The sequence below is a fragment of the Numida meleagris genome, chromosome 8, assembly GCF_002078875.1.
Source record: "Numida meleagris isolate 19003 breed g44 Domestic line chromosome 8, NumMel1.0, whole genome shotgun sequence".
In the NCBI taxonomy this organism is placed as follows: Eukaryota; Metazoa; Chordata; class Aves; order Galliformes; family Numididae; genus Numida; species Numida meleagris.
In genome coordinates this window covers 4,287,230-4,314,133 of record NC_034416.1, presented here as the reverse complement: position 1 = coordinate 4,314,133, position 26,904 = coordinate 4,287,230, and the positions used below count along the sequence as shown (strand labels likewise).

The window sequence follows — 26,904 nt, the reverse complement described above, 5'->3', positions numbered from 1 at the left end:
AACCAACTTTTATTTGCTGCACTGCTCTGTCCAGAACAGGACTGGAGACTTGGATTTCTGTGACTCAGTTTTCTCACCTGTAAAATGAGGATAACACATCTACATGCCTCTGAGTAATGGTGAAATTCAATTCAGCATGTGTATAATGCTCATTTTGATTGCCAAGTGGCAAGTGCTATATAAACGCAAGGTATTATTACTATACATTGTAAACACAAACCTGGGAAAATTGACACAATGTGGGTTTTTTTCCTCTTTAGCTGCCCTTTTGTTTTAAAAACAATAATCACTGGCATTCTAAAACACTGGGAGGAAACAACAGACACAGGATTCTCTGTACACACACGCTGAAGTGAGAGAAGCCAATATAACAAAAAAAATACCAAGCACGGGGCCAGGCTGCAGTCTGAACCTTCACGTTACAGCAGAGCCGTGCTGTACATTTTTGTAACGTTCCTCTTTACTCTCTTGTAATACCACATACATGACGACCTTAGTGCTGCTTTTCCCACATTCTTCCCATTTAGGGGATAATTCTACAGCCCTCTGGCAGGACAACCTTCCATTTGTGATTTCAAAGGGACCTCCAGCACAAGGCTCAAGGAACTCTTTATAGAGCCACCGATGCTCATTTATCCACACCCATCCCAGAGCATAAACAGAGGCAAAACAAGAAGAAACTGTTCTGGAATTCACTGATAACCGAGTAAGGCAGCAAAATAACAAGAGAAAAATTATGATAAAATGATCATATCTGAGAATTTATTCAACAGCTTTTGAGCAATCATCTTTTTTTCCTGAGCAGCTTGGGCCCTCATTCTGTTGGGTACATGAGGAACCACGGTGGTGCTTAAACACAGGACTCCATCCCCAGCCCTGTCGCCAGCCAGGGTGTAACCCAGCTCATACATTTGTGGCTCCGTGCTTCTTTTGAGCTCAGTGAACCTGAATTTCCACGGGACTGATGGATCCCAAGACATGCTTCACTGCAGCACGGGACAATCGAGTCCGTGGCATTCAGCACGACAGCTCCTGCGAGCTCGTCCAGTTGTGTGAGTTTCCTCCAGCTCCGAGCCACCTCTGCGAGGTTACAGCCAGGTGACTGCGCTCAGCCACCTGTTTGCCATCCATCCACCCAAGCTGACACTACAACTTGGTGGGCGCAACCTGAAAATCCACTGCTGCCCCTCTGCGGGACAAGTGAGTTTACAGACGAAGCGTTTTAATGCCTCCTTATCGCGGACATCTGGCTGAACTTCTCATTTTCAGAACTCCCTATTTGAGGGCATTTCATCACAGTTAATAGCGGGATCACGCTTGCAGTCATTGCGGCGCGGCGCCGGGTCCCCGCTCCCTGCGGACGGGGGCGGCCATTTCTACCGGCGGCGTTGGGCTCCACCGTCCATTCACGCGCGCTGACAGCGCCTACCGCTCCCCCATCACTTGAGGCCACGGGGAAAGCCCCGCCCGCCGCCACCGCGCTCCGGTGAGCGGGGGCCGCGAATGGACGGCGCCGTGCAACCGCAGCCGCCCACCCCGCCCGGCCCGGCCCGGCCCGGCCAGGCCCTGCCCACCCCCACGGCGGCGCTGCCGGGCGGTGCGGAGCGTGCGCACTGCGCTCCCGCGTCCCCCTCAGCCCGGCCGGCGGAGTCGCGCGTCCCGGCGGCGCTGAAGATGGCGGAGGGCGGCGGAGGCGCGGCCCTCCCCTCCTGCTCTTCCTCTTCTTCCTCCTCCTCCTTGAAGGGGCTGCGGGAGCAGATGGGTGAGAGGGGAAGGAGGGGACCCGGGGGCGTGCTCGGGGCGGCCTGAGGGTGCGGAGCGGGGGCGCAGCGCGGGCTTTGTGCGGGGCCCGCGGGGCGAGGCCGGGGAGCCGCTCCCGCCCCACCGGGCCGCGCTGCCCCGGGGCTCCGGCCGTGCGGTACGTGCGTGCACCGCCCGGTGTTCGGACGTCCCCGAGGGCCGAGCTCCTCGGTTTGCAGCTCCTGCAACGTGTTGTCCCGGCGGTGCGCCCCGGGACCACTCCGAAGTGCAGGAGGAGGGGACAGGATGTGGCATTGCGGATCGGACATGCGATAATGCTTTTTTTTTTTTTTCCTCCTCTTTCTCCCCTTCTTTGTGCGCTGGCTGAAGGCACTCTGCGCTGCTTTGGTTTTGTCCTCTCGTGTTCACGTGTCTGTTTGTATTTAAGACCCCAAATAACTGTACTTTGCAACGTGCCTGATGCATGTGCCGAGCACAGTTCCGTGGCACTGCTGCACACACAGCTTCGTGTGTGAGCAATTATAAAAGGTAAATATTTCCTCACCTTGATTTAAAAAAAAAAAAAAATAGAAGGGAATAGTGGATTTTGATTTCTCGATTTGATCTAAACTAACGTGGGCTCTGTGCAAGGGCTGCTGTGACAGCCTCCCGTGGGAGTGTTTGTGGTGTGTCTGTGTAATGGCATAAAGAAGAGCGCTGGCAGAAGGTCCTGAGTGCTCAGTTTGTATCGAGCAGTCTTCTTCCCTGTGTTCTGCGTCAGAAATATTACCTAATTACTCTTTTTATTTCTCTGTTGAAATTAAGACAAAGTAAGCTTAGTGCTTGAGCAAGGTAACAGCCTGCCAGAATTAGTGCCCCTCGCTGCACAGACCATGTCTGCTTGACCCATATCCTCTCTGCTGGGACTGCAGAGCTGTGTGTGGGGTGCTTTCATGCTGCATTTCTGCTGAGGGCTTCAGGAAGAGGGCACACGTTTGCTGACAGCTGTCATGGCTAGATGTAGTCCTGAAACCAGAGGTGATATGTTCCTTGAACCAGGTTCTTTAGATATATATGCATATGTTATAATGTGCCCATCGCGTTTAAAAAATAAAAACCCCTCCCTAGATCCTAGAAAGAATAGACTTCAATTTATTTATTTTCTCCCCTGAGGGAGATATAGGAGTTGCTGAACCAGAATCTAAACCTCAGCTTACACAGAATGCATTTGTACCACTTAGTGCTGGAAGATGAAGTCAGTGCTAATGTGAGCCCAGGCAGTGCTGCTGTGAGCATACGCTGCTGCAGAGCTGCCCCTGATTTCTCCCTCGCTATCTGGGGAGAGCAGAATGTTTAGAAATCGTCCTCACAGTCCAGTGGTTGGCAGTGGAATTTGTAAGATAATTGCCGCTGTGTTTGCTGCTCTTTTGCAGAGTTGTGAGCAGCAACCATAATACCATAATGATTACAGCCAGCCTCTGCTGCTCTGTGGGCAGTTGTGTACTTGGCTGTGTCATTGGGAGAACAAATGTCTGTGCAAACAGATGTAGTGCTGCAAGTACCCTTGGTCCTTTGCCTGTGAACTTCTGGTTGGGCATCTCATGTCTAAGGCCAGTAAATACAAATGGGCAGCACCCTGCTGAGAAACTGTGGCTCCCAGACAGGACAAAAGGGATGTATGCGTTGTATGAAGTTACCTCTTGCAATTCTCTCTAGTGTTCATGTAAGGGAAAGGTGTTTCTTTCTCTTTGGGTCTCAGCTGTAATTAAGGTTCTGCAAGCCAGGTCACTCTTGCAGTATCAGTTCTACAACTCCTTTGCAATAGTTTTCAGCATCTACACGTGTCCAATCTTATTTCCTTTCTGTAGGTGACAAACCAGAGTTTGCTTCTACGACTAGGAGCTAGTTAGCATCACAGCCAGTGGTGTCTGAACAGGCAGCTTCCATTACTATGAATTGTGATTACACACTGTGAAACAGCAGCACATAAATGGCACTTTGTTACCCCGTTCTTGTGATGCAAGCTGTTGTTATCCATCAGAGACAAAAGAGGAATTTTGCTCAGATTCTAACAGCGTAAACACTGAGCTTGTGAAGATTGAAAAAAAGAGAGATGGTCAGTTACCTGTGGGTTACCCAGTAGGTGAGGTTTTTGTGAGTGGTGCGGGTCATCATTTAAGCTCATGTAGCTTAATTATTTAAAATTAAAATTATTTTATTATTTTATTTTCATTTTCACTGGAATACTGAGATCTTTGCTTTTGCCAGAGCTCGGCAGCACAGCTGCTAGGATGTCACTTGTGAGCTGAGTCACCGTAATGCAGGTGGTTCAAAACATACATATGTAGTATATTAAAATGCTCTATGTAAATTTCCACTTCCGAGACCTGCTCAGTCTTTTGGGAAGCCTGCCTCAGGACTTGGAACAAAAACAAAGTGCCTTTCTCCAGCTGTCCTTTCTACAAACCTAAGTAGAGGTGTAATTCCCGTTGCCCAGTTTGGTCAGAAGTTGTCTACTGCAGTGACAGCTCCAGTTGGTCTGACTGGTTGTCTCTCCCTGCCTGGGTGACGCTGTGGCTTTGTCCGTCTTGCCTGGAACACAGCTCCTGGTGATATTTTAATCAAATACATACAGAATTAACATTAAAAGGAATTTTAGTGGAAAACAAATAGTGAATGTTACTTCCTCAAGCAAGCAGAGAGGAACACATGCAGAGGTGTCTGGTCTCCAGGTAATAGTTGTCTGATAAAATGTGTCTGCAGTGCACAGAAATCATACTGACAGCTCTGGCAGAACTGGAGGACTCCAGAGTTCCAGAACGGATGTTAGTGAACAGGTCGCTGGTTGGTATCTAGAGATGATGCTTTGGGACCCAGCAGCACCCATCAGACAAGTGGTAGGCTGGTCTTAGCGTAAGAGCTTCTTGCTGAGAGAGAGAAAGAACAAGCTTTCAGATGTAGATCCCTCAAAAGCTTTTGGGTTTTATAGAGTGGTTGTGACTAGAGGTGGTTTTCAAAACTGTAAAGCGAGGGAATTGTCGGGTTCCCATTGGCATGGGGATGCTAGAGGGAAGGGCATCTTCAGCTTTTGGTTGTTGTCTGTCTTGGTGGTATCTGTACAGATGGTTCAGTTTTTAGTCTAAAACTTTTGAATTATTCAAATTTCTCCAAATACGTAAGAAATGAAATCCTCCTTTCTGTAAAGTTTTTTTTTAAAGTCTTAAAAACAAATGCGTATACAGAATATTTTGGGAAACAGCATTCCATTCTCTACGTGCTTTATGCATTAACATTACAAAAGATACATTTGGATTCCATGCTTCCATTTAGATAAAGGTGTTACACAAACAATGACTTGCAAGGATCGCAGCTGTAATGGTGAAATAGATATTGCGGTTTCTGCTGCCCATAAGTACACAGCCTTAAAATGTGACTAGAATTAAGGACTCCTTTCTCTTTAGGCGCTTGTCTTTTTAAATAAGAAATGGATAGGATCATTTAAATTGCTGATACATTGTTATTAATTTTCAGTTCTTAAAAGTGGTGCAGTAACTAAGGAGAAAAGTGAGAGAAGTGGAAGTCATACCCTGAGATAGTCATGGTTGTAGAATTACTGAATTCTGCCATCCTTATGTAAGTAAGAGATGCAATCGTGTTGTGAAAGGATACCCTGACAAAGAAAGCTCTGAGCATGCAGTTCTGATGACTTCTGTGAGCATGACGGATCAGCTGACTTGCTATACTTCAGCAACAAACTCGGGACTTCAAATTCCTGATCTACCACAAATGAATTAGAACTATTTAGTTTCTAATTGTGCAGCTTACAACCAGGTATTCCTTAACTGAGGATGTGCCTGTCTGATAATTAAAACTGTTCTCAATGCTGCTGATTAACTTGGTACCACTGGTAGTGTATAGAATAGCTCTTCCTTTCTTCATAGTGTTTTTCTGCCTTTGTACTTCAAGGGGAACTTCTAAAATACAGCTTTATGAGTATTGAACCAGCTCTTGATTCACTCTTAATTCACCCTCTGCTGTTTAAATGCGCTGGCCTGAATCTTTGGAGGGAGCAGGATGCTGCAGTGGCTGTGAGTAGCTTAATCTGCCATTGGGAGTTACTGACTGCAGGCAGGCAAGCTGCCCAGGCTGCGGGCATTGGGGATTTCTGAGCACAGGCAGAAATCTCAGAGCCTCACTTAAGTACACTGTGCAACAGTTGCCAAAAGTTGCAGTAAGAAATACATCGAGGGTAAAAGGCAAAAGCGGTCCTGACGTGAAGGGGTTACTACCCTTTCATGCAGGGAAAGCTCAAAGCTGTGTGGCTGCAGGGTTTGTATGGAGTTGGTTGTGACTTGCAGCACTAGGCTGTGCGCTCATGGCGTTATTGGGGTGGGAGAATTAGGCAGTGGGCAGGCAGCAAATAGGAGAGCAGAAACATTTATCTGCAAGGAAATGCTCTGAGTGAGCAAGAGCAGCCAGGGTGCTGAGGGAAGGGGGAAGTAGAAGATAGGAGAAGTGAAGGCAATGTGAAAGAAAGAAATCATAAAATAGATGTGAAGAAACTTTATTTTCTTCCGTGTCTGTTAAACCTGTTTCTTGTTCTGTCAGGTTTGTGTACACCTCTGTATAAGCATGTAACTTTGTGTAACTCTTCCATTTCACAGTGAATCCACTGGGAGAGATGCAGGGACATATCTATTATGTAACATTTTCATTTCATTTAGATGTAGTAGAATATTAGGATATTGGAATTTCCACTTTGCAATAATAGGTAAATAGTGATTTCTGCTACACTTGTGGAGGCTCACAAGAGATTTCCAACCATAGCTGGTATCATTAGCATTAAAGCTCTGTCTAACAGCTCTTTTAAAGGCCATCGCTCCAGGTGGATGAAAGCAGTTTCTGTTTGTTTAGCAGCTGGCAAGAGGAGTTTGTAGTTGCCAACCCACAGAAACTTTGCACTGAAATACTCTTTACATCCAAAATGTGACTGTAATGTGTTCTGCTGGAGAATTGTACTGAGAGTACAAATGTTTTAGTGCCCAGCTCTTTCGCTGAGAAACGTAACGAGCATCCCAAACTTTCCAATCTCTGGCTTCTCTGCGTCTAGACAGCAAGGAACGAACAGCAGTGCCTGGCTGCTCGCTGCAAAGTGCAGGTGGGATTGTAATGCTTCTGTATCCTTTATGTAGGAAGTGTCAGGTCTCAAAAAAGGTCACTGAGCAAATAAGCTTGGTAAGCACAGTGCAATAACCAGATTAATAACTAATGCCAGGTAGAGCAGGGCAGTGATTGGAGTCATGTTAAACCTTGCAGAGAGTGGGGAGTATGTGAACAGGAGAAGCATTCCCTTTGGAGTGCCTTTTTGTACAAGTTGTATCATAGCAAAAGAGATTGCTGGAAAAAGGCTTTCTTATTTAAAAAAAAAAAAGGGTGAAGTCATGCTGAATGCAAAGCCTCTTCTCTTTGCTTTGAGAAGGTGAGAAAGAACTGTGGCAGAACAGAATGGCAGAGGAGAAATTGAAGAGAGCAGTGAGTAACTGAGAATAGAGTATCTACCATGATTCAGCCTCACTTCTTTCAAGTGGTGAGCACTAGCATACCTGGCCAACAGTGAACACCAGGCTGCAAAGCATGGTTTCTCCTCCAGAGCACGGGCTGGATGTGTCTTGTCAGCCCTTTGCAAATCCTCTGTGCACGTGGACCACCTCACCATGGCTCCTTGAGGAGTTGGTGACGTTTCTTTAAGCCTTGTGCAGGCAGTTGCTTTCTCCATTAATTAGAAGCGTAACTCTGGGCTGAGCAAGGTTAGAATAACAATGTGAGAGACAGCAGGTCTCTCCGTAGGAGGTATGTTCAGTGTGTATCAGTAGCGTTGGAACCAAGGATGGTGCTCAGCTGGTGTTGTTTTCAGACAATGCTGTAGCACCTCTGACCATAGAAAGCTTTTGTAGGTGGCTGCCAATTCTTCAAAGAGCAAATTTTGGTTCCTTGGCCTGTGCTTTTATTCAGGTTCAGTTTAGGCTGTGTTTTCCCTTAGGGAAACGTGTACAGAGATCAGCCCACAAATGCACCGGCAGCCTTCCTGGTGCCTTCCTGGGCTGAGTGAGTGTGGTAATGTGTCCTTGAGATTGTTTCAGCCCTATCTTTGTAGATTTCCTTATAGGAAATAAGCAGTGTTTTGTTAAATATGTGGATTTTTTTTTCATGTTTCCAGCTCTTAATCTGAGTATGGATGTTTTGAGGATAAGTCAAAAGTTACATTCTTGCGAATGTGTCTCATTTATTTATTTGTTTATTTAGAGCTGCTCATTCACGCCCTACAAAAGAGTGCTTGTGTTGAGCAGTTTTCCAGTGGGATCAGTATTTGTGATGAACCGAAGAAATCATCCTAAGCTGCCTTGAGCGTTGGCAAGAAAACCAGATTGTAGCAGAGAATTAGGTGCAGAAATGGGCTTACATACTGCAATGACAAATGCTGTGGGGGGAGAAAAGCATGTAAAGGTCATAAAATAGATATCCCTTGTAGGGAATAAATATAAAAAGAAAGCATGCAGATAAAATAAGGGCAGGGCGACCAGCAGCTCTCTGGCCTGCTGAGGCTGAAAGGCAGCAGTGCTGTTTTCGGGAGATCCGTGAGCTTCCTTCCCATCTGCTGGCGGGACAGACAGGACAGAATGCCATCTGCCTGCCAGCTGCTGCCGGAGGAGCCGTGTCCCTGCAGCCCCAGGTGGGACAAAATTGGGGACAGGAGCGGCCCTTGGAGAGGAGACCACTCTGCCCCTGTTTTGCTGAAGGATGGCGTCCCAGTGCTAAGGAGTAATGGCCTAAAAGCAGAACCCAGTTGTTTAAACTGCTCGGTGTATGGTCTTGCGTCTGTTTGTCTTAACCTGTGTTAATTAATGAGTGGAAATCAGCTTAAAGGGAAATGCACAGAAATCTCAGCCTTGAATCCTAACTTCCTCCTGCATTCCTGAAAGCATGTGGGGAAGCCGTGAACAGAATCAGGATCTGAGGAGTGGAACTGAAAGGGATCTCTAGAAGGTAGGAAAAGAGGGTTGGAACTCAGTGATCTTTAAGGTCCCTTCCAATCTAAGCCATTTTATGGTGAGAGTCCCTCCAGGACACAAGTGGCATCTTGCAGATTTGACGCAGTCCACCATAAAATCAGAGATGTTTGCTGGGAAGAAGCACTCATTCCACTCTGTGCCTTGCTTATTGGCTTCCTGGTGCCTGCTTTAAACTTTTGGATACGTGTTTGCACTCATAATACTGCTTAACTTCGAGGAGATCTGGGTGAATGCAGAGGCGGTGCGGGCGCCAGCGAGGTGTGCTAAGAACAGCAGTACCCTGTGCGGCCTTCAGAGCCGCGGCAGCAGCCAGGAGTGTTAACCCAGTGCAAGGATAGAAATAGAAACGAAGCCGTATTTTTAGCAGCAGTGCCCTTGGGGCATATTGGAAAAACTAATCGGTGAGGGAAGTGGCACCGTGCTATGAGCAGGGCTGCGGGGTGGGCCAGGAGCTGCACACCTGCCCCGTGGCCCCAGGTAGCACCAGCTCTGGGCACTGCGCTTGCTTTCCATCGTACAGGATGCTGTCCTGCATAGCAGACACTGTAACTGGCACACAGAATCCTTTGGCTAAGTACTCTAGATTGTCTTTTCCCTGCTCTGTGTCCTTTGCAAGCTGTACTGTTTCTGTAACCCACTTTTCCTGTTCTATAGAATCTCCAGTCATTTCTGCAACCTTCATTATATTTTTAAGATGATCTGATTGCCTTGCAGATATGACGCATTTTTAAAAGGTGCCTTCTAATCATAAATATTATTCAAATGTTTGCATTTCATGAATAAACTTAATCTCATATAAAAAGTACATAATCCATAACGACTGCTTTGTTCATCAAGATTTCTGTTAATAAAATACTTCTGCACATGAAGTAAGGTGAATTTTGTACCTCTATAAATTACAGCGTGCCCCTTCCTGTAACTTCCTTACAGAAATTTGCATGTTTAAAGTTTCGGGGAGTACAATAAAATCCCGGTGTTGGTCCTCACTAGAAACTGATTGCTAGAAACAGCCTCAGAGATGAGTTGGGTGCAGCTGAGGAAGACTTTTGTTTGGGGCTGCAATGAAAAATGAATTAAAGACATGGCAACAGCTGCAGGTGACAATTTAGAGTTGCTGAATAAGCATTGTAATCAGCATTTATCGCTGACATCACATGGGATTAAACACTTGGAGGTGATTGTTCTTGGCCATGACCTTAGGAGGGATTATTACTGTGGCAGAACAAGTTGTCATGGTAATACATAAAGGAGGAGAGGCTCTTCCTTCCTCCTTTGCTGTCTGTATTCCTCTATTAAAGAAGGGAAGCCTGAGATCCTTGGCGAAGTTTTGTTTTTTATTATTTTTAATATAACACCGAATTCCACTATTCATTCTTCATGTTATGGTTTAAATTATGTTTACGGTTTTGGATTCTGTGATGATGGCAACGCGCTGCTAGAATCATAAATTGGAAGGGACCTCAAGGATCATCAAGTTCCAGCCCCCTGCTGCACGCAGGGCTGCCAGCCTCTAGATGAAGCATTAGGTGAGGCTGCCCACGGCCCCAGCCAACCTGGCCTCGAATACTTCCAGAGATGGGGCATCCACAACCTCTCTGGGCAGCTTTTTCCAACACCTTACCACCCTCTCAGTGAAAAACTTTGCCCTGACATCTAATCTAAATCACCCCTCTTTTAGTTTAAAACCGTTCCCCATTGTCCTATCGCTGTCTACCCTATCATTGTCTACTGTTTTACTGGTGTAAGGGCTTTCCCTGCAGCACTTTGCCTTCATACCCTGAACGGGGGACTGCATGAAAGCTGGATATCGAAATGAAGCAAATCTGTGAAAAGTGATACAGCAAAGTCTCCCTGACTTCCTAATGGCTTTTGTTATTTAGTGAAACTGATACGGCCAGCATTTCGTTTCTGTGTGATTAACCGGGAGCCGTAGCCCTGCAGTTCTCAGTACACACCTTGGTAACACACAGTAAGGTGAATTGGTCTCTCCACAATTGCTCAAGTGACAGTTCCGAAGTCTAATTTATAATTAAAATTTATTTTTGAGGACCCAATTTCAGTTGTACACTGTAAGCTAACAGACAGCTAACCCACTTTCTGTTTTGCAGCATGAAATAATGAAGGATGCTCAGAAACTTTTCCCTGCTTGGGTCTCATCAAAATGTTACTCTACCACTGCCAACAGTCTGTCATATATTTGTTTCAGCCTGCTAATATATGAGCAATAGGAAAGAATTTTTGTTAAGTCAGACTCGTGACTCTACTAAATGCTTTTCTGTTATAAAAATTCACTATTTAATAAGTTAGATTTTTCTTGAAACTTGTTCTTTCCTACACGTTTTAAAGCATAAGCTTTTGTCTCTGTTGCTCTTGCAAGTAAAAGCTGTGCCACCTCCGAAATCTCTTCAGAAAAGTTGTTTAAGAGATCAGCAGACTCAATTTAGTTGTTTAATAGAAGGATCTGCAACCTCAAATAGGATTTGATGCATTTATTTTATGTATTTAATGAGTCTTGGTTTTAGAGATTGTCTTAATATAGAATGATTCTTTCCCACAGTTGCTGCAGCCCAAGCCATAGCAGATGAAAGAAGAAGCCAAAGTGGTGTCAGCCCTATTGCAGTCCAGACCTCAATCAACATAAAGACAGCAACTAAACCAGGTATAATTATTGGTTGTTGTTCTTAACAAAGTTTTGGGTTCATAGGGAGAGTTACTGGGTGGGAGAAGGAGGGGAACTCAAAACTTCCTTTAAAAGAAGTTTGGTGCTGTTTCCTTGAGAGATCAGAGCATGAAATCCCTAGTTAGATGGGTCACAGTCATTGAAGGGATGGTTCTGATGACAGCTTTTGGTTTATGGCTCTCAGAGTTCGACTGGCAAAGTTGCTTATCATTCCAGCAGGGTGTCACAATGAAGATGAATGCATTCCTGGTGTTCTGGGGTGCTTACCAGTTCACTTGTGGCTGAAATTCAAGTGTTTCTAGGTACAAAGACCGGGGAAGTCTTGGTTCTGCTTAGCCTGCAAAGTAGCTGTCTTGCAGCACTTTGAAGTTGGCATGATGCCCAGATAGAATTTTCCTAGATTCCTGTATTTCTTGACCATAGGAATTAATACGTTCAAGAGCAAGGATCAGAGCTGAATTTGGAATAAGTGTATGTTCTGACAGCACGTCTGATGTCTGTTCAGGCTTTCTATTGACTGGACACAGCCGCCTTTTAATCTGCTGTACACTTTCTGCTACGCTCATTAAAAATATAGGATTGACTGGAGTAAGGGAATGGAAAGAGGGGAAGGGAGGGTATTCAGCTTCTTCTGAATTTTCCATTTGAGCATTTTAATCTCTGTATAGAGTGTGCAGGGCTTTGCCAGTGAGTATCTCTCTGAGAATGTTCCATAAGCCTTTCAGTAGGAAAGGCTCAGAATACTTTATTTAGATTTCAGTGTTCAAAATAACTGACAATTACATGTCTTCAATTTTTCTTTTGACAGTGATAGATGGTTCCACTCTAAGAACAGAAGAAAGGCAAAGACTGGCCAGGGAGCGCAGAGAGGAGCGGGAAAAGCAAAATGGTATTCTCATGTGCAGTTTTAAATATAATTTCTGAAAATCTTTGTGTTAGTATTTTATTCTCTTACTCCTTGTTCAGTCACTTTTTTTTCAGCTTGCTGGGAACAAACTACTTCTGCCCATGGTATTGCTTCATTGACGATCTGTGAACCTGAATGGAGAAGCATTAGAGTTGAGAAGAAAACATTCCAGAGATTTTTGGCTTCTTGAAGCTGTATGTCATTTCTGACATTCAGTTTTCTAGAGACCACCAGGCAAAATTAGCTGTTTTCTTGTTGATAGTGTTAGCAAAAACACTTCTGAAGTAGTAATGCTTAGCTTAGAACCACTACCTGAAAACTGAGGTTTGGGAAATACTGATTCAGAGAAACCCAAAAAGAATACAGCTAATTGAATGGCTTGAATGCTTTGAATACTGCTTCTCTTGTTTTCTAGCCCACTGAAAAGATTCCTGGATTGAAGTGTCAGCAGTATCTGCATTATCTCAGCTAAGAAACTGAGACTTAGAGTATAAAACTCTCACTCAGCTTTATACTGCTTTTGATGTGAATCTCAGTTTATATACGTGCAGCAAGAGATAAAGGTTCCCAGTATGGCCTGCTGTCCTTACTCTCAGTCTCCCAGCAGTTGGGGTGCAGTCTTTTTCTGGCCTGCATTTCTGTGTTGCTTAATGTATGTGTGAAGACACAGGAACGGGAATGGGAGAGAATAGGGCTAGGACATACACAAATTTAGAAGTAGTTTGGGAGCCTTGCATGTAGATGGTACAAGTGCATTGTTAATGTAATTGTCTTGTTTCTCACTTCATTTCATCTGTCTAGCCAAAGAAAATACCTCTGCTGTGCATTCAGCCACTGGCTTTTTGTCTGAGGAGCTGAAGCTTCCTGCTAAACTGCACAGCTGTTTCTAGGTGGAGGCTGTGGAGAACAGCAGTATTACTATTTTGATCTCAGATGCAATATCTGCAGGGTTTTCCTATCTTGTCACTCAATGCTTTACATCTTTTCGTTGTATCTTATTAAAAAAAAAAGAGAATTGCAAAATACAGAATTCCACCCTTTGATACTCAACTTACTACTTACTTATTAAGATTTCACTAATATGATGGTGAGAAAGGTGTGTATATAATACAGGTTATATACATATCCTGACATTCCTGTCTGGACAGTGAAGTGTAATGGCAGAGAACATTCAAATTCATTGCCATCCTGTGGACAGAATTAAAGGCATCTCTGTCATCGTGTGCAGTGTCATCCAGCACTGCTAGCTAATCCTGGTGCATGTTTTAACTTTAAGGGCTGATAATTTTGCTTGGTGGTAGTTTTGCTCGGTAGTCTCTTGTCTGTAATCCATGTTGTAATATCAATGAGTAATTAAGTTTGATTTCAATTTTTTTCTTTACAGCTGCCAAAGAGACCCAAATCCTTGAAAAGGAGAGAAAAGCAAAACTCCAGTATGAAAAACAGTTAGAAGAAAGGCAGAGAAAGCTAAAAGAACAAAAGCAGAAAGAGGAACAACGGAGGGCAGCTGTAGAAGAAAAGAGAAAACAAAAAATAGAAGAGGAAAAGGTATTATGCTTTGAAGCTCTTTAATTTTACAGAAGCTCCTACACTGTGTTCTTACCATGCTCTGAAGTAACGCAGAATAGAAAGTCATGGGAATGCTGTGTGTTCCAACACAAAAAGATTTTACACACCTGTACACTTGGCCATATCCTTCATCTCTGTCCTTGGCCTAGTTTAACTGTGCCTGAGGAGCTCTGGATGTTGGGAGCTGTGGTTGCTGTTTGGCCACTGATTATGTTTCACATACACAAAAAACCATCCCACTCTGTATTCCCAGATGTGTAGCTTCTTTTTGGTGCCCTTCATAGATCCTTTCTGTAAATCAGCATGTATAATAGGTTTTAGACTTTTCTCTACTCTGTTTTTTTTTTGCTTTCTGGGAGTCCAGCCGTGTCCTAAGAGGCTCAGATACTCCCAGTTCTTCTATATTATAATTTGTTACTGTATGTTGTACACAGATAACATTATCAGTGATACTTAACTTTTGCTGCTTCAAGCTGGTATCAGCTCTTGTTACTTGATTGCGACGTCACCATTGGTTTGATTGCATATGGACCAGCAGAGCAGTTCTGGAGCTGAGGAGCTCATTGCAGGTTTCACAGAAGCTGACAATAGAAGTAAATACATTACAATGTGCCTTCTCCTTTGATGAGTAGGTCTGCTGGTTCGTATGAAATGTGATGTACTTAGGAAAGGGTTGATTGCCAAAAGCAGTGTGTCAGCAATAAAACCATAACACACACACATGCTTTTATAAGCCAGCTGTGAGAACTTGCAGTGGGTCATTGATGAAGAGGGTGTAAGCCTGGCTGGGTGTCCTCTGGGAGTCCAGCTGTTGTTACACTGTTCTAGGAATTGGGTTTTTTTTTACCTTTTTTGTCTGGCAGTATTTTACTGGTGTTTCATTCTCTGTAGTCAGCTTCTGGGTGCGTTCAGATTGATATGCCATTTGAACTTCATGGAATAGTTTACATTGTTGAAGAACAAGCAGAAATGTTCAGGGTTGGGTCTTGACCGCAGCCCAGTGTGGTATTATCTCTTCAAGCAACTGCTTTAAGCATAAAACATCCATTATGCTTCATGAAGTATGCCTCAAGCCTACAGTACATTTATTCATGACACTTAGAGGATGGTGGGCGTGTTTTAAATAGGCATGGTGATAAGTGATGGCAGGACTAGCTGATGAATATTTGTTTGGGTTAACCTTGTCTTGTACTTGGTCCCTGGAAGAAGATGGTCTTGTACATAGTTACGTACCTAGCAGATAAGAAGATAGTGTGCACTTGACCTGTGAACTCACTTTCAACTAAAAAGTGAAAATAGATCTTAACATTTGGACTCCGACATTAGAAGACAATCGCTTTTAAATAAGCTATCTTAAGGCAGTGTTTGCCAGCAAGATATCATCTACACTTGTAATTTAGCAGATAGTAGAGTATCAGAAAATACACAGTCTGCCACATTCTTGTTGGATACTTTAGCCAAGTCTCATTTAGTTAATCACCTTCCTTAGATAATGCAGAGGAAGGAAGCACAGTAGCGAACGCTGTGGAAAAATAAGTAGTTCTCTGTCTCAGCCAGACTTGAAGACAGTTAGGCATGGCTAGAGTTGAGATACCTGTCTTATAACAATTACTCAATTATTCTGCACAGCTGTGCAACTGATTACATTGATATCTTGATAACTGATTTTCTTTTGTTCATAACACAAAGCTTACGTCTTTAACTGTGACTTTCAAGAATTACTGCACAGCAGATACCTCGTGGAAATCTAACCTACAGGTTACATAAAGATTACATAAAGGCTAGGTGGTTTGGCAAGGAAAACCCTTTTGCATTTATCTTTTGTCTGTGTATGGAGTGTATCCTTCCTTCTAAGCTTACTTTATGTTACGCAGTGACTGTGTCAGTCTGTTGTGAAGTGATGCTGAAAGAAGGTGAAAGTCTTAGGTCCTCAGGAGGGAAAAACTTTTTGATAATGAGTCCCCTCGGCATCTGACTGTAATGCATTAGCAGTAAATACTGCTTCAAGAGATCGCTTGGGATATGACTATTCCAGTGCAGAAATCTGTTGTTGACACATGTATAGAAAGCTGGCTGTTAACGGAGAATAAATGGTCCAGCATGGATACAGTCCATCTTTATGCACAAGAGCTGAAATTCCCACACTAGCACTTATTGTCCTGGAGGCAGGAGAGCTGTGCTTGGTACTCTGTCCTGTCAGCAGTGATTGCTGTGGGCTGCAGCTGATCAATGTTTTATCCAGTTTTGCCTTCACATCTTGCTATTTCTGGTTTCACTGTATTTGCATTAATGTCAGTATCTGTTAGGTCAGTGTTTTGTGTCGTTTTCTGAGAATACAAATAACATTATGCTTAGACCTGGTATTTTATACTGGAGAATTTTCAGCACCTCTTAGAAATAACTGCGGAGTATAAGTTTAAAGAATAAGCAGTTATTTTTGTTCGGTTTGGACTTCATCCTTATTTAGAAAGTAAGTAGCACTGTTTACTGAGTAGGAAATCTGGTGGCTATTTTAAGTAAAGAGTAGAATAGATTATCTGTGCTTTAGCTCAGCCTAATCACATTTACAGTTTTGAAACCATTAATTGCCATTAATGTTTTTTGTGTGATAGTTTTTGCAGTAAAACTTAAAAAAACAAAACCAAACAAAACAACAGATAGTAAATCTTGCTGAGGAAAGAAAAAAAAATGCACGTTCTGTCTTCTGGCATACCTGTGCTTTGTATTTACATAGATAGCTTCATAGAGGTGTTGTTTGATAACAGGAGAGACATGAAGCAGCTCTGCATCGTACCTTGGAACGGAGTCAGCGTCTGGAAACACGACAGAAGAGATGGTCATGGGGAGGATCTGTAACTCCAGATTCAGAGAGCAAAACGGGTAAGTAGCACCTTTCCTAGCATAGCTAGTTGCAGAATATTACAGGTGTAAGGCAGGTGTAGTGCTGTTCATAGAGACCTGAGGATCCTTTCCTGTCTTGGATTTTATAACAGGATCCATGGGTAGGTTCCTATTTGTACTTGTCCTGAAATAGTGCTGAGATGTGGAGCTGGATTTGACTTCAGAAAGGACTAAATGGGAATTGCGTGGGAAATACTACACCTGGCAGCATTGCATTGGTAGTCCCCAGGCATCAGATAAGGGAATTGTAATATATAATTTTAAAATAGTTCTGAGTCCTTCCATTGCAATATGTGTAATGGCATGCTAAGAGCAATGGTAAATGTGACCCCAAAAAGTCATACTGTGGTATTCCATCTAAAATGTTTTGAATGCAACCTTAGCCATTACAGAATGCAAACATTATTCGAATGACCAGTAATGGGTAAGGAGGTGCAGTGGGCAGTGTCTGTGTTTCCTGAAGAACAGTTTCTGTCCTAGTTTAGATGATGCATTTTAACAGTTTTTAATTGAAGCTCAGTTTGATGCATGCTTCTCACAAGAACCTGTTTTTGCTTGTAAACATTCTGAAATCAAAGCAGCCAGCTGGGTTTGCACTGGGAGGGTCCTTTTCATGTACTGCCTAGCTGGAAGACAATAAGTAACTTAAAAATCTGGTATTATCCAGGAATAAAATAAAGCCAAAAACTCTTCAATTCAGCCTATCTTATGAATTGCTGCAATTGGACTGTGTGTTTCAGCTTTTGTTTTAGTAGTGTTTTTTTCTGTCAGCTTGAGTGTTGATTTTAAGTGTTTGTGTATAACATGTTTGAAAGTACTTGTGATAGGAATTATCGTTATGATACCCAGCTTCCCCATTCTTAGTTGCCTTACATTGTTTACTTTTATACCCTGTGACTAAGCTTATGAACCTTCTTCTTCCACAGAGCAACAGACCACAGATGAAGGTGAAACTGGTGGTATTGATTTCCAAACTGTTCTTTTTCTGTTGTCTTACGCTCACTGCTAACCTTTTAAACTTGAGTTCTTGTTTCTCTGAAACTAAAGAAAACCATCTTCGTGTAGAACTTTTCCTGGATCTTGGCCAGCTGTACAACAAATGTGATCCCTAAGTGGAAAGCAGTCCTCTATGTTTTTAACTGTCCCTCCCAGCTAATTAAACTACAGCTTAAGTCATGGCGTCCTGAGGGAATTTTGAAGGAGAGGATGTGAGCATTAGAGTTTTTAAAGATGGTGTGGGGAGGAGAAATTCTCAGTGGTGCGGATTTGACCCTAAATTAACTGAGTAGTTTAAGCTTTCCTTTTAAAATGGGAAAATTTGAGTCCTTTCATAGTTTCCTAATTTTAAAAAGTGGAGATCGGTTTAATTTTTTGTTTGTGGAGTGTTTCTTTGTTGTTTTTGTTTGTTTTTAACAAGCAATTAAGTAACTGTTGTAAAATCAGACAATTTTTTGCTAAAACATTGTGAAAGGGAATGGGTCCTGTGTGCAGTTTCTTCTTCCATGACGGATTTTGCAAGCCAGATATGTCCTATTGTCTAAACATAAGTCCGTATATTAAATGCCTTTTCTTCGTATTCCTACATTTGCCTGTGTACAGACTGAGCCATTCATAGCAACCCTTTGGAACAGTAATACATTTGTGAACTCTGTATGTTTAATATGCAAAGTTATTTCACGTAGCTAGTTGAAGGCAACAGCTCTCAGCTGAGAGCCAGCTAAATCTGAATCCTGAAGATCTGTGCATGCTCACAGCATTACTAATTCAACACAGCTGTCTCATAATGCTGACAATATGGGACTTGAAAATGCAATGAAAGTCTGAGTGAGTATGATTTAACTACCATGGCTTATTCTGGCAGCACAGGCGAAGCATGTGCATTTTATTTAACTTCTCTCATCCCTTTCTCTGCACAGCATGAATTTTTCATTTTCTGCAAAATTAGCCACTTTTGCTGTATTGGTTTACCTGTTAAACATATGTTCCTTGGGTACATATATAAATGCAATTACTGTATTTCACATTACCAAATGTCACTGAACTTAGAAAGCAGGATATCATATTTGTCTTGCATGTTTAGGAAAGCACTATTTTTTTTTCCTCCTGTATTCTTTTCTATCTGTAATTTTAAAACTGAACTAAAGCTAAACTTTGTATCAAACATAAAATAATGCCCTTTGCTCTCTCCTAATTGCTGTGAGGAAATGAGTCCTGTCTGTCCTTTGATCATGGAGCAAGACTTAACCCACAGAGTGGCTGAAGCACATTAAAAAGAGACAGTGTCTTCCAACAAACATGCTCCTAATGTGAGGATAGACACTTAAGCTGTGTCTACATGAAGTAGAAACAGGGAGAGCATCTATGTTCTCTTATATGAGACCAATATGAATAACTTGGCACCAATTTTGAAAAATTTGGCTGTGGAGATAAACAGCATGGTATTTGACCAAGACCCTTTTATGCATCCACAGTTTTAAGCTCGTGTTAGTTTTTAGATTGAGGTTTCCAACATACAGCTGTCTTTCCTGGGCTGGAAAATGATGACTGGATTCATTCTTTTCATGTTTATTCCTGTTTTAGGTTTGCCCTTGGCTTCTTAACTTTCTGGGAGCTTGTTGCTTAATGGTTGTTAAAAATCTGCACAAAAAAAACCCCAAACATGTAGGATGCATACATCTAGCTAGATCTCTAAGAAAAGTCTTTGTGATCTCTTTCACCTTGTATGTGTTTAATTGCTGGAAAGAGAACAATTACATGTGGATTTTAAGAAAATGACACAATCTGAGCTCTTCTGCATTACATCATCATGACTGAGTAATGCACCTGCTCCAACAGCACGACTAGAGCAAATTTCAGACTGGTATTTTTCCGTCATCAGTTGCTGTGGATTTGGAATTAATGGCTCCATCTCTGTTCCTAAAAATGAAAAACACCAGGGGGCAGATTTCCAATGTTCTTTATTTCATACGCTATGCAAGTCTTTCTTGTCTTTTGTATTGCTGTGGAAAAAATAATTTTTAATATATACAAATATATATATATAAAAAATCTACTTTCATAGATTTATAGATATAAAATTAGATGTGTCCTTCCATGAACCATCCATGTCAACAGTAATATGCAGGAATGGTGACCAGTAAAGCAGCATTTGTGGGTGGTGGAGGTGGAAAGTAAACCCCATGTAATTGAACATTTCAGCAGCCATCAGCCATTCTGTGTTGTGTACAGAATGTCATTCACTCAGACTGCACCAAATACACTGCTGATGGCCTGAAATTTTAAAAACTGATGAAAGCCCCGGAGTCAAATGCTGCGTTAATGACAGTGCTGTCAGTGCTGAGATGAAACGTGCTGCGTGTGGGTCTGCCAAGAGAAGTGGCAAGGCTGTGTAATAAAGCATCCTTGATGACAGAGCCCTTATAAATGAGGGAGGTTTAGTGATGACTGCTGAGCAAAACTTGATGTTCAGGTGCACCTGGAGACTTGTGCTATTAGAATAGAAATTAGGCTGCCATATTCTCTTTTCTAAGAGATTCCTTATCCTAGTAGAAACTTGAAGGGAACTAAGAGGCAGATAATCTGATTTTATTTAGCCTTATTTTATGCAGCCTAGATAGGCAATGTCCTTACTCAGTAAAGCTCTGTGAGAAGCTAGGGGTGAGAGCTGCCCTCTCTCGTAGTGATATATTTAAGATATTGCATTTCACAGCTCATTACCCAGTTGCCAACTCTTTCTTTGCCTTTGATGCTACAATTAGTGTTTCCCTTCCATTAAATAAAAACAGCTGTTTAGTACCATATAGAATGATGCTATCTGCTTCTTCCAGTCATAGGTTCTAAAGATCTTAGACAATTAATGCAAAATAAACTTTCCTGGAAAAAAAAAAAGCAAACTCAAATCTCAACGTAATACACTTTTCCAATTAGATTTTTTAAGTGAAGTCATCAGTTGAGGTATTTTTTTTATCTGAGCAGTCATGTACGGACTATACTTTTTTTTTCTTTTGAGCCTCCTAGCAGCAGTTTCATCACTTGCCTTTGCAAAACAGTGCAGTCCACCTTCAGAAGTTGTGAACTTGCTGAAGAAGAAGTACTTGGTTGTGTAACTTTTCTCAAGGCAAGATTAAAGTTTCTGACTCTCAGTAGGTCATAGACCAAAGCTCAGACTTCATACAAGTTCTGAAGTCCTAATTTAAACTAAGAGACCTGTGTGCAGTATCTCCATGATGTAGGGAGGCATTTGACTCCCACATGCTTAAATTAAGGCATGAGCTGTGGTTTTTTTTTCCCTTTCTTTCCCTTTTTTTTTTTTTTTTTGAAGCAGCCGCTAGAGGGGAGTGTTTCTCTTTGAAAAGATCCAGATGTAAAGCATTATGAGTTCCTGATTTATTGCATATAAAACCTTTCAAGGCTGTTTTAGTTATCAGAGCTCTCGGGCTTCATTCACTAAATATCACTTTTGTTGCATTAGGAAAATACCATCTAAGCTCAGATCTTAGTTTCTTAACTTGAATGACCAGAGATTCCCCTTTCTCCCTCTTGCTTCTTTATTTGCTATCACAAGAGCTTTCCATTTCTTCAGCTTCAACTTCAGAATGTGCTTTTCCCTTCACGTGGCCCTGCTGCTTTGCAAGGGAGCCCCATAGCTCCTGGTGCTTCAGGAAATCTGGGTTGGGTACGTGAACCACAAGTATAAGCAGAGGCAGGGTTATCCATAGGGACCCTGTGCTTTTGCTGTAAGGAGCTGCTGTAGCTTGTTAGCCAAAGGGAAAAGAAGCTGCCTCTGGTGAGTAGTGCTGCTTTTTCCTTTGACATTACTTATGCACTAATGAGTTCACATTAATCATCTCTGCAGTTCAACATGCCAGTAAAATCAATTCTTTCTGTTAGATGGATAGAATTTCTCATGTTTATTATGCTGCTCCGCGCTACTTTGTGTGCATTACTGTTTTCTACATAGTGAGTTTCCATAGCAATAGATGCATACTTTCCCAAGGTTTTCATTCTCTGGAGTAGTTTGAAATTAAAAAGCAGGTCTTCATCTGTCTTGTGGTGAACCTGATGATTTTGCAATGTGAGATGTGATATTATATGTGTATGTGTTTGTATGTACAAATAAATTAATGCTTCGCAGTACAGTTGTTTCAGAAGAGCTGGAAGGCTGCTGGGAAACACGGGCTTAAGAAATAGCTTTTCCGAAAAAAATGAGATTTCTAAAATGAAGCAGCTTCATTGAGAAGTAATTGGAGATAAGAATGCTTTCATCCTTCCAGAAGCATTTGTCTTATTTTAGTTTTGTTAACTAGTGATTGAATAACTGGTCTGACACAACCTGAGCAGAAGTTAGGAAGGAAGAAATCACTGTTGTTCAGGCTGTGATATTCCTTTCTCTGTCCTCCAGTCTGGTAACAGCACCCAGCCTCAGCAGTTGTTGTCTTTATGTGTTAGGAGCACAAGGCTTAAAGTCTCTTGTTTGCATATGTGTGCTTAAGATGCTTTATTCCACTCAAACTAAATGCCTTTTCTTTGCATGCTACAACTGATGCTAATTGTATCAAGTACCTTCAATGGAAGAAAAAACCAAACACCTCTGTTTCTCATTAACCAAAAACCTGAAATGCCCTTCAGGATATAACACTTCCAAAGGTGCCTTGGGAAAGTGTGAAAGGTTCTTCCTTAGGTATGAAGATGAATTCTAAAGTAACCACTTCTTTACACAGCCAGCAAGCGGTCCACCTCCACAGCAAACCTCAAACCAACAGAAGCTGCCATGAATAAACGTTTGTCATCATCTGCAGCACTTTTAAATGCTTCTGATCGAAGTAAGTGTTTGGGTTTCTGTTGGTAGCAGGTGTACTGCTGACCTGTTACTGGGGAGGAGACAGGAGGAGGAATGATGCTCCTCTTCCTCCCTTGCTGTGTAACTCAGTTCATATTTTCATCTCAAATGAGCTTTCATGCAATTTGTTAATCCAGCCTGACTGTTCAGGGGTTTGACCCAGTTGATGTGATCTCTGTTTAAAGGAGAAGAATGACGGTAAAGGTTGCTATTCTTTGTTGTTATTGTTTTCTTTAATTATTTCTGTAATCGTGTTACTTAAGTCCAATCTTGGTGAATGATTGATTCCCAAATCATTTCACATTGTTTTAGAGGGTTGCATGCCTTAAATTACATCCTAAATTTTCAGCAAACTTAAAATAGTACAAAAATAGTTTGAGTTGCTCTGTTAGACAGCTCCAGTCATTTGATTGCCTGTGTGGAGGGAAAAATCAAATTAGTTTTGGGATCTTTCTTTTGTGCAGGTCCTGCACTCTATAAACACACGCTTTCTTTTTAATCTTAGAATTCTGTTTTAACCAGATAGAAAAGAATGCATGAAATGGGAATTTTCTTGGGTGGAAGTTGGTTGCTTTGTTGTGACCTGGGGTTGTAGTGTGGTTATAGCCATGTAGGTGTACCTTACTGTGCCAATATCAAGGAATAGGAGTGGACTACCAGCACCATTCCTTCAATTTTTTTAAAGGATATCTGAGAGTGTTTGTGCTTTAAGAGGTCTGCTACAATTTCTGTGGCTTCCAATTTCATTGGAAAAAAGCTTACTGTCGATATGCAAGCTGGCTATGCTAGACAAACCCCTACCAACGGTACTAAGGGCACAGCTAGCAGTATTTTTGCTGGTTCAGGTTGGAAGGTGATGCAGCAGAAAAACTTGCATTCGTACAGTGTTTGCCTGGTGGGGAAACTGGTGAATATATTCATAGTGACACAGCTGCAGGGGCAGTCTCTGAGTCACTGGGGACTGCTTACAATCTGAAATGATTTTTGTATGTAATGTCTGCAGGGTTCAGCTCTGGGTATGAGTCAGAAACAGAGCCATACAGTATAAATTAGGCATCTAACAAAGGAAGCCAGTAATTATCAATTAAATGGAATTGCTTTCAGACTTACTGTCTACCTTGAACTCCTTTGTGAATCTTTGCTTTGGAGAGAAAAAAATCTCAGGTGGTTTGAAAGGGCAGAAATTTGGAGAGAACTTCTGAGCGCTTGAGTCAGCTCTGGGCATAGAGGGTGACAGACTGACAGGTTTAGATTACAGCAATTCTGACTCTTGGTCTGGCTCTCAGGAAGAAATGTTTGCTGAATGATGACTACATTCAAATGATAGAGGAAAATCCAGCTGCAAAATTGACCAGATTGCTTCTGCCATGTGTATGGGAAGGTGGAGGGGCAAAATGCAGAAATGGGAGAGGAGCTTGTCCCTGGATCAGTGGAGGATTTCCTCAGTCGTGTTCTGTGTATGTGCTGAGCTGAGCACTTTGTTTCTCATCTTACACTGAATGTGAGCAGCAGCTTTTTTTCAATTATTTATTCACAGAGTTATATAAGGATGACCTTAATAGGTCAAACATGAAGTCTATACGATTGGCATCCTGTCTCTGTGATAAGCAGTGTACGGGAGTATAAGAAATAATGCTTATATGGAGTAATTCTTCCCTGATCCAATTTTTCTGCTTCAGAAGGATCTGTACTACGAAGTGACTTAATTGAACTTCTGTATCTTAGGGTGCTGGGGCTGGTGTTGGAGAGGACTTTTCAGCTTTCCAATGAGATTAATCAATGCACTTTCACTTCCAGGTACCACAAAACGAAGCTCCTCGTTAAACAGACTGAATAACAAAGTCCCTCTACACTCTCAGCAGTCAGCACTCAAAGGTTCACAGGTGGAACAGAAAGGTGCTAGAAATGACTTGGTCAGGAGAATTGGGAGGCATATATGGGATATTTGAAGTTGACTTTAAGCCATGTCCCAGTTTCACTATGCCTGTTTTTACTCATGCTTTCATTGCTGTAGTGCACTGTGGCATATCAATAGTTACATGCCTTCCAGTGCCAGATATTGGGTAACCTCCTATAAATCATTATTTCTATAAAAGGGGAAGGGTGGGGGGAGAATAGGCAAACAGTAGCCAAACCATTTAGCCTACGAGAAGCTACTTCTTCATAATGATAGATCGGTGTTTGTAGTTGATTTCTTGGCAAAAGCAAAGCATGGGACTGGCAGCTTAGAAAATTATATATGTAAGTATCTTGTTAAAAATAATATTCCTTACTCTTGGTCTCTAGGAGGAGCAGAAAAGAAGAGGAGCACATCTTTGAATAGAATGAGTAGTAAACCCCATTCTTCTTCTGAACTAGAAAAAGTGAAAAAGGAAGAAAAACCAGGTGGTTGTTTCATAAAGCTGAATGCTTCTTTTAAAACCCATTCCCAGTAAAGTTTGGATAGGCCTGCTTTCACTAGTTCCCTTTAGTTCTGAAATCTTCAGGACTTTTTAAGGGCTTTTTAGTTAGCCGGTGGCAAAGATAAAATAGAAAAGGTAGAATTTCTTCCTTTGGACAAAAAAAAAAATCCTGTAAGAAGGACTTGACTTTGTTGGATTGGGCTCTAAGTAGTCTAAGATTACTACTATTACTACTTAGTAATCTAAGTAGATTGTAAATTGTCTCTCTGCTGAGAGATGTGTATTTGAAAGCTGGTAGTATTCAGTTATAGCAAATGTCAGTGAAGTGTTCACTTCTTAGTTCAACCTTACTTCTGCTTTTTAAGCTCTCTTTCATTGTTCAGTTTAACAGCATCTTTGGTCCTGCTGCTGGTCTAAACTCTGTGCATGTGAATGATGGAGGAAACCTGTTACCACTCCATTCTCTTCTGTTCTCTGTATTCTCACTGTTAAATTTTCTCTTTTCTAGTACCTCATCCTAAAGCAGATGACTAGCAACTTCTTTAACACTGTTTTTCCTTTTGAGTTAACAGTTCTGAAACTTTCCTTTTTAGCAGCTGTTGCCAGCAGTGGAAACAACATTATTCTGTTTCAGAATCTTTCCTGTATGGGAAAATGCTGGGAAAATGCTGGGTGCCATGTGAATTTGTCTGTGCCAGTGATGCCTGGTGGTAACCACTGGCTTTGTATTGCAAACCTTTGTATCATGTCAGAACAGCTTTCCTGCAATACAGAGTGTATAGCTCTGAAGAGCTGGTCAAAAACTTTTCATATTTTAACTGACTTCAGCATTCATCCCTTTTATATGCATGTCACTCTACTCATATTAATTTAATCGGTATTAAGCAAACCAAGGACAAGTGCAGCATAAGAGATTGCAATGTTTAACCTTTCTGAGCTTTTGGTTTTGATTTCCCTCTCTACGACTTTGGTATTTTTCTTCCCAAACTGTTATGGTTTGCAGTGATGCTCACAAACCTCCTTTGCTTTGTACTGCTTGTCTTTTTTGTTATATGATTTCATGTTGGATCCTTTTTGATTTGTTCCCATCGTTTAGCTCGTCGCTCCCAGGTCAGTCCTCTGGACAGTAGCGTAATCAGTCGCCTCCTCGCCCCCACTCAGGCCTCCTTAGCTAGGAGTAAAAGTGCTGCTACATTGTCGGCTGATGGACAGGATCCCTCAGGTAACAGGAGGGCAGCAAGCCTGAAAAGTTTTGGCAATTGTTCTTCGAGCAAGAACATAACATAATAGTAACTAACTGTGCTACCCTCCAGTGTGAATCAGATACTTGATATACGGTTATGTATAATATTACTTATCCAGTGTTTTCTTTGGTCAGTAATAACCAATTCATATGTTGTGTTGCATGTTTGCTTTGCAAAACCAGAGAAGAATACTGGCTTTTAAACTGTGATGCCAGTTTACCTGTTTGTTTGGGGTTTTGTTGTTGTTTTTAACTGAGACCTGCATTTGGGCATACACTCAAATGAATCTGAGATGTACTGGTCAGAGAACAGTGCCAGGAAATTAAAAGGGCGGAAAAAACAACCAGTCGTCTCAAAGGAGGCTGAAAGAATAAGTGCAAGGCCTAGATTTCTTTAGTGGGAAAAACTCTTGGACAAACATGGGAAAGGGATGGCCTTACCATAAGTGCAGGGAGCCCTGAGCTGGCTTTGCTTGGGCTGGCTGTAGGAGTAGAGGCGCACCAGCAGGAGCGCATAATGGAGCAACCAGTGGCTCAGCTCAGTACTAGCACA

General features: G+C 42.1%; 1 protein-coding gene across 9 annotated transcripts in view; it reads left to right on the top strand.

Annotated features, from left to right (window-relative positions):
- The window catches only part of MAP7D3 (MAP7 domain containing 3), a 38,351-nt gene continuing 12,224 nt past the window's right edge, over window positions 778–26,904 (top strand). For 3 of the 9 annotated variants that reach the window (XM_021405818.1, XM_021405816.1, XM_021405815.1), the window contains exons 1-10: window positions 778–1,762; window positions 11,368–11,469; window positions 12,299–12,379; window positions 13,782–13,945; window positions 16,732–16,846; window positions 17,794–17,826; window positions 22,588–22,689; window positions 24,504–24,602; window positions 24,993–25,091; window positions 26,205–26,330. In XM_021405818.1, coding sequence (XP_021261493.1) covers window positions 1,504–1,762; window positions 11,368–11,469; window positions 12,299–12,379; window positions 13,782–13,945; window positions 16,732–16,846; window positions 17,794–17,826; window positions 22,588–22,689; window positions 24,504–24,602; window positions 24,993–25,091; window positions 26,205–26,330 — 1,180 coding nt within the window. In that variant the 5' untranslated portion in view covers window positions 778–1,503. The remainder of the gene's footprint in view (window positions 1,763–11,367; window positions 11,470–12,298; window positions 12,380–13,781; window positions 13,946–16,731; window positions 16,847–17,793; window positions 17,827–22,587; window positions 22,690–24,503; window positions 24,603–24,992; window positions 25,092–26,204; window positions 26,331–26,904) is intronic. The other 6 variants (XM_021405817.1, XM_021405819.1, XM_021405820.1 and 3 more) reach the window with 6 other exon arrangements.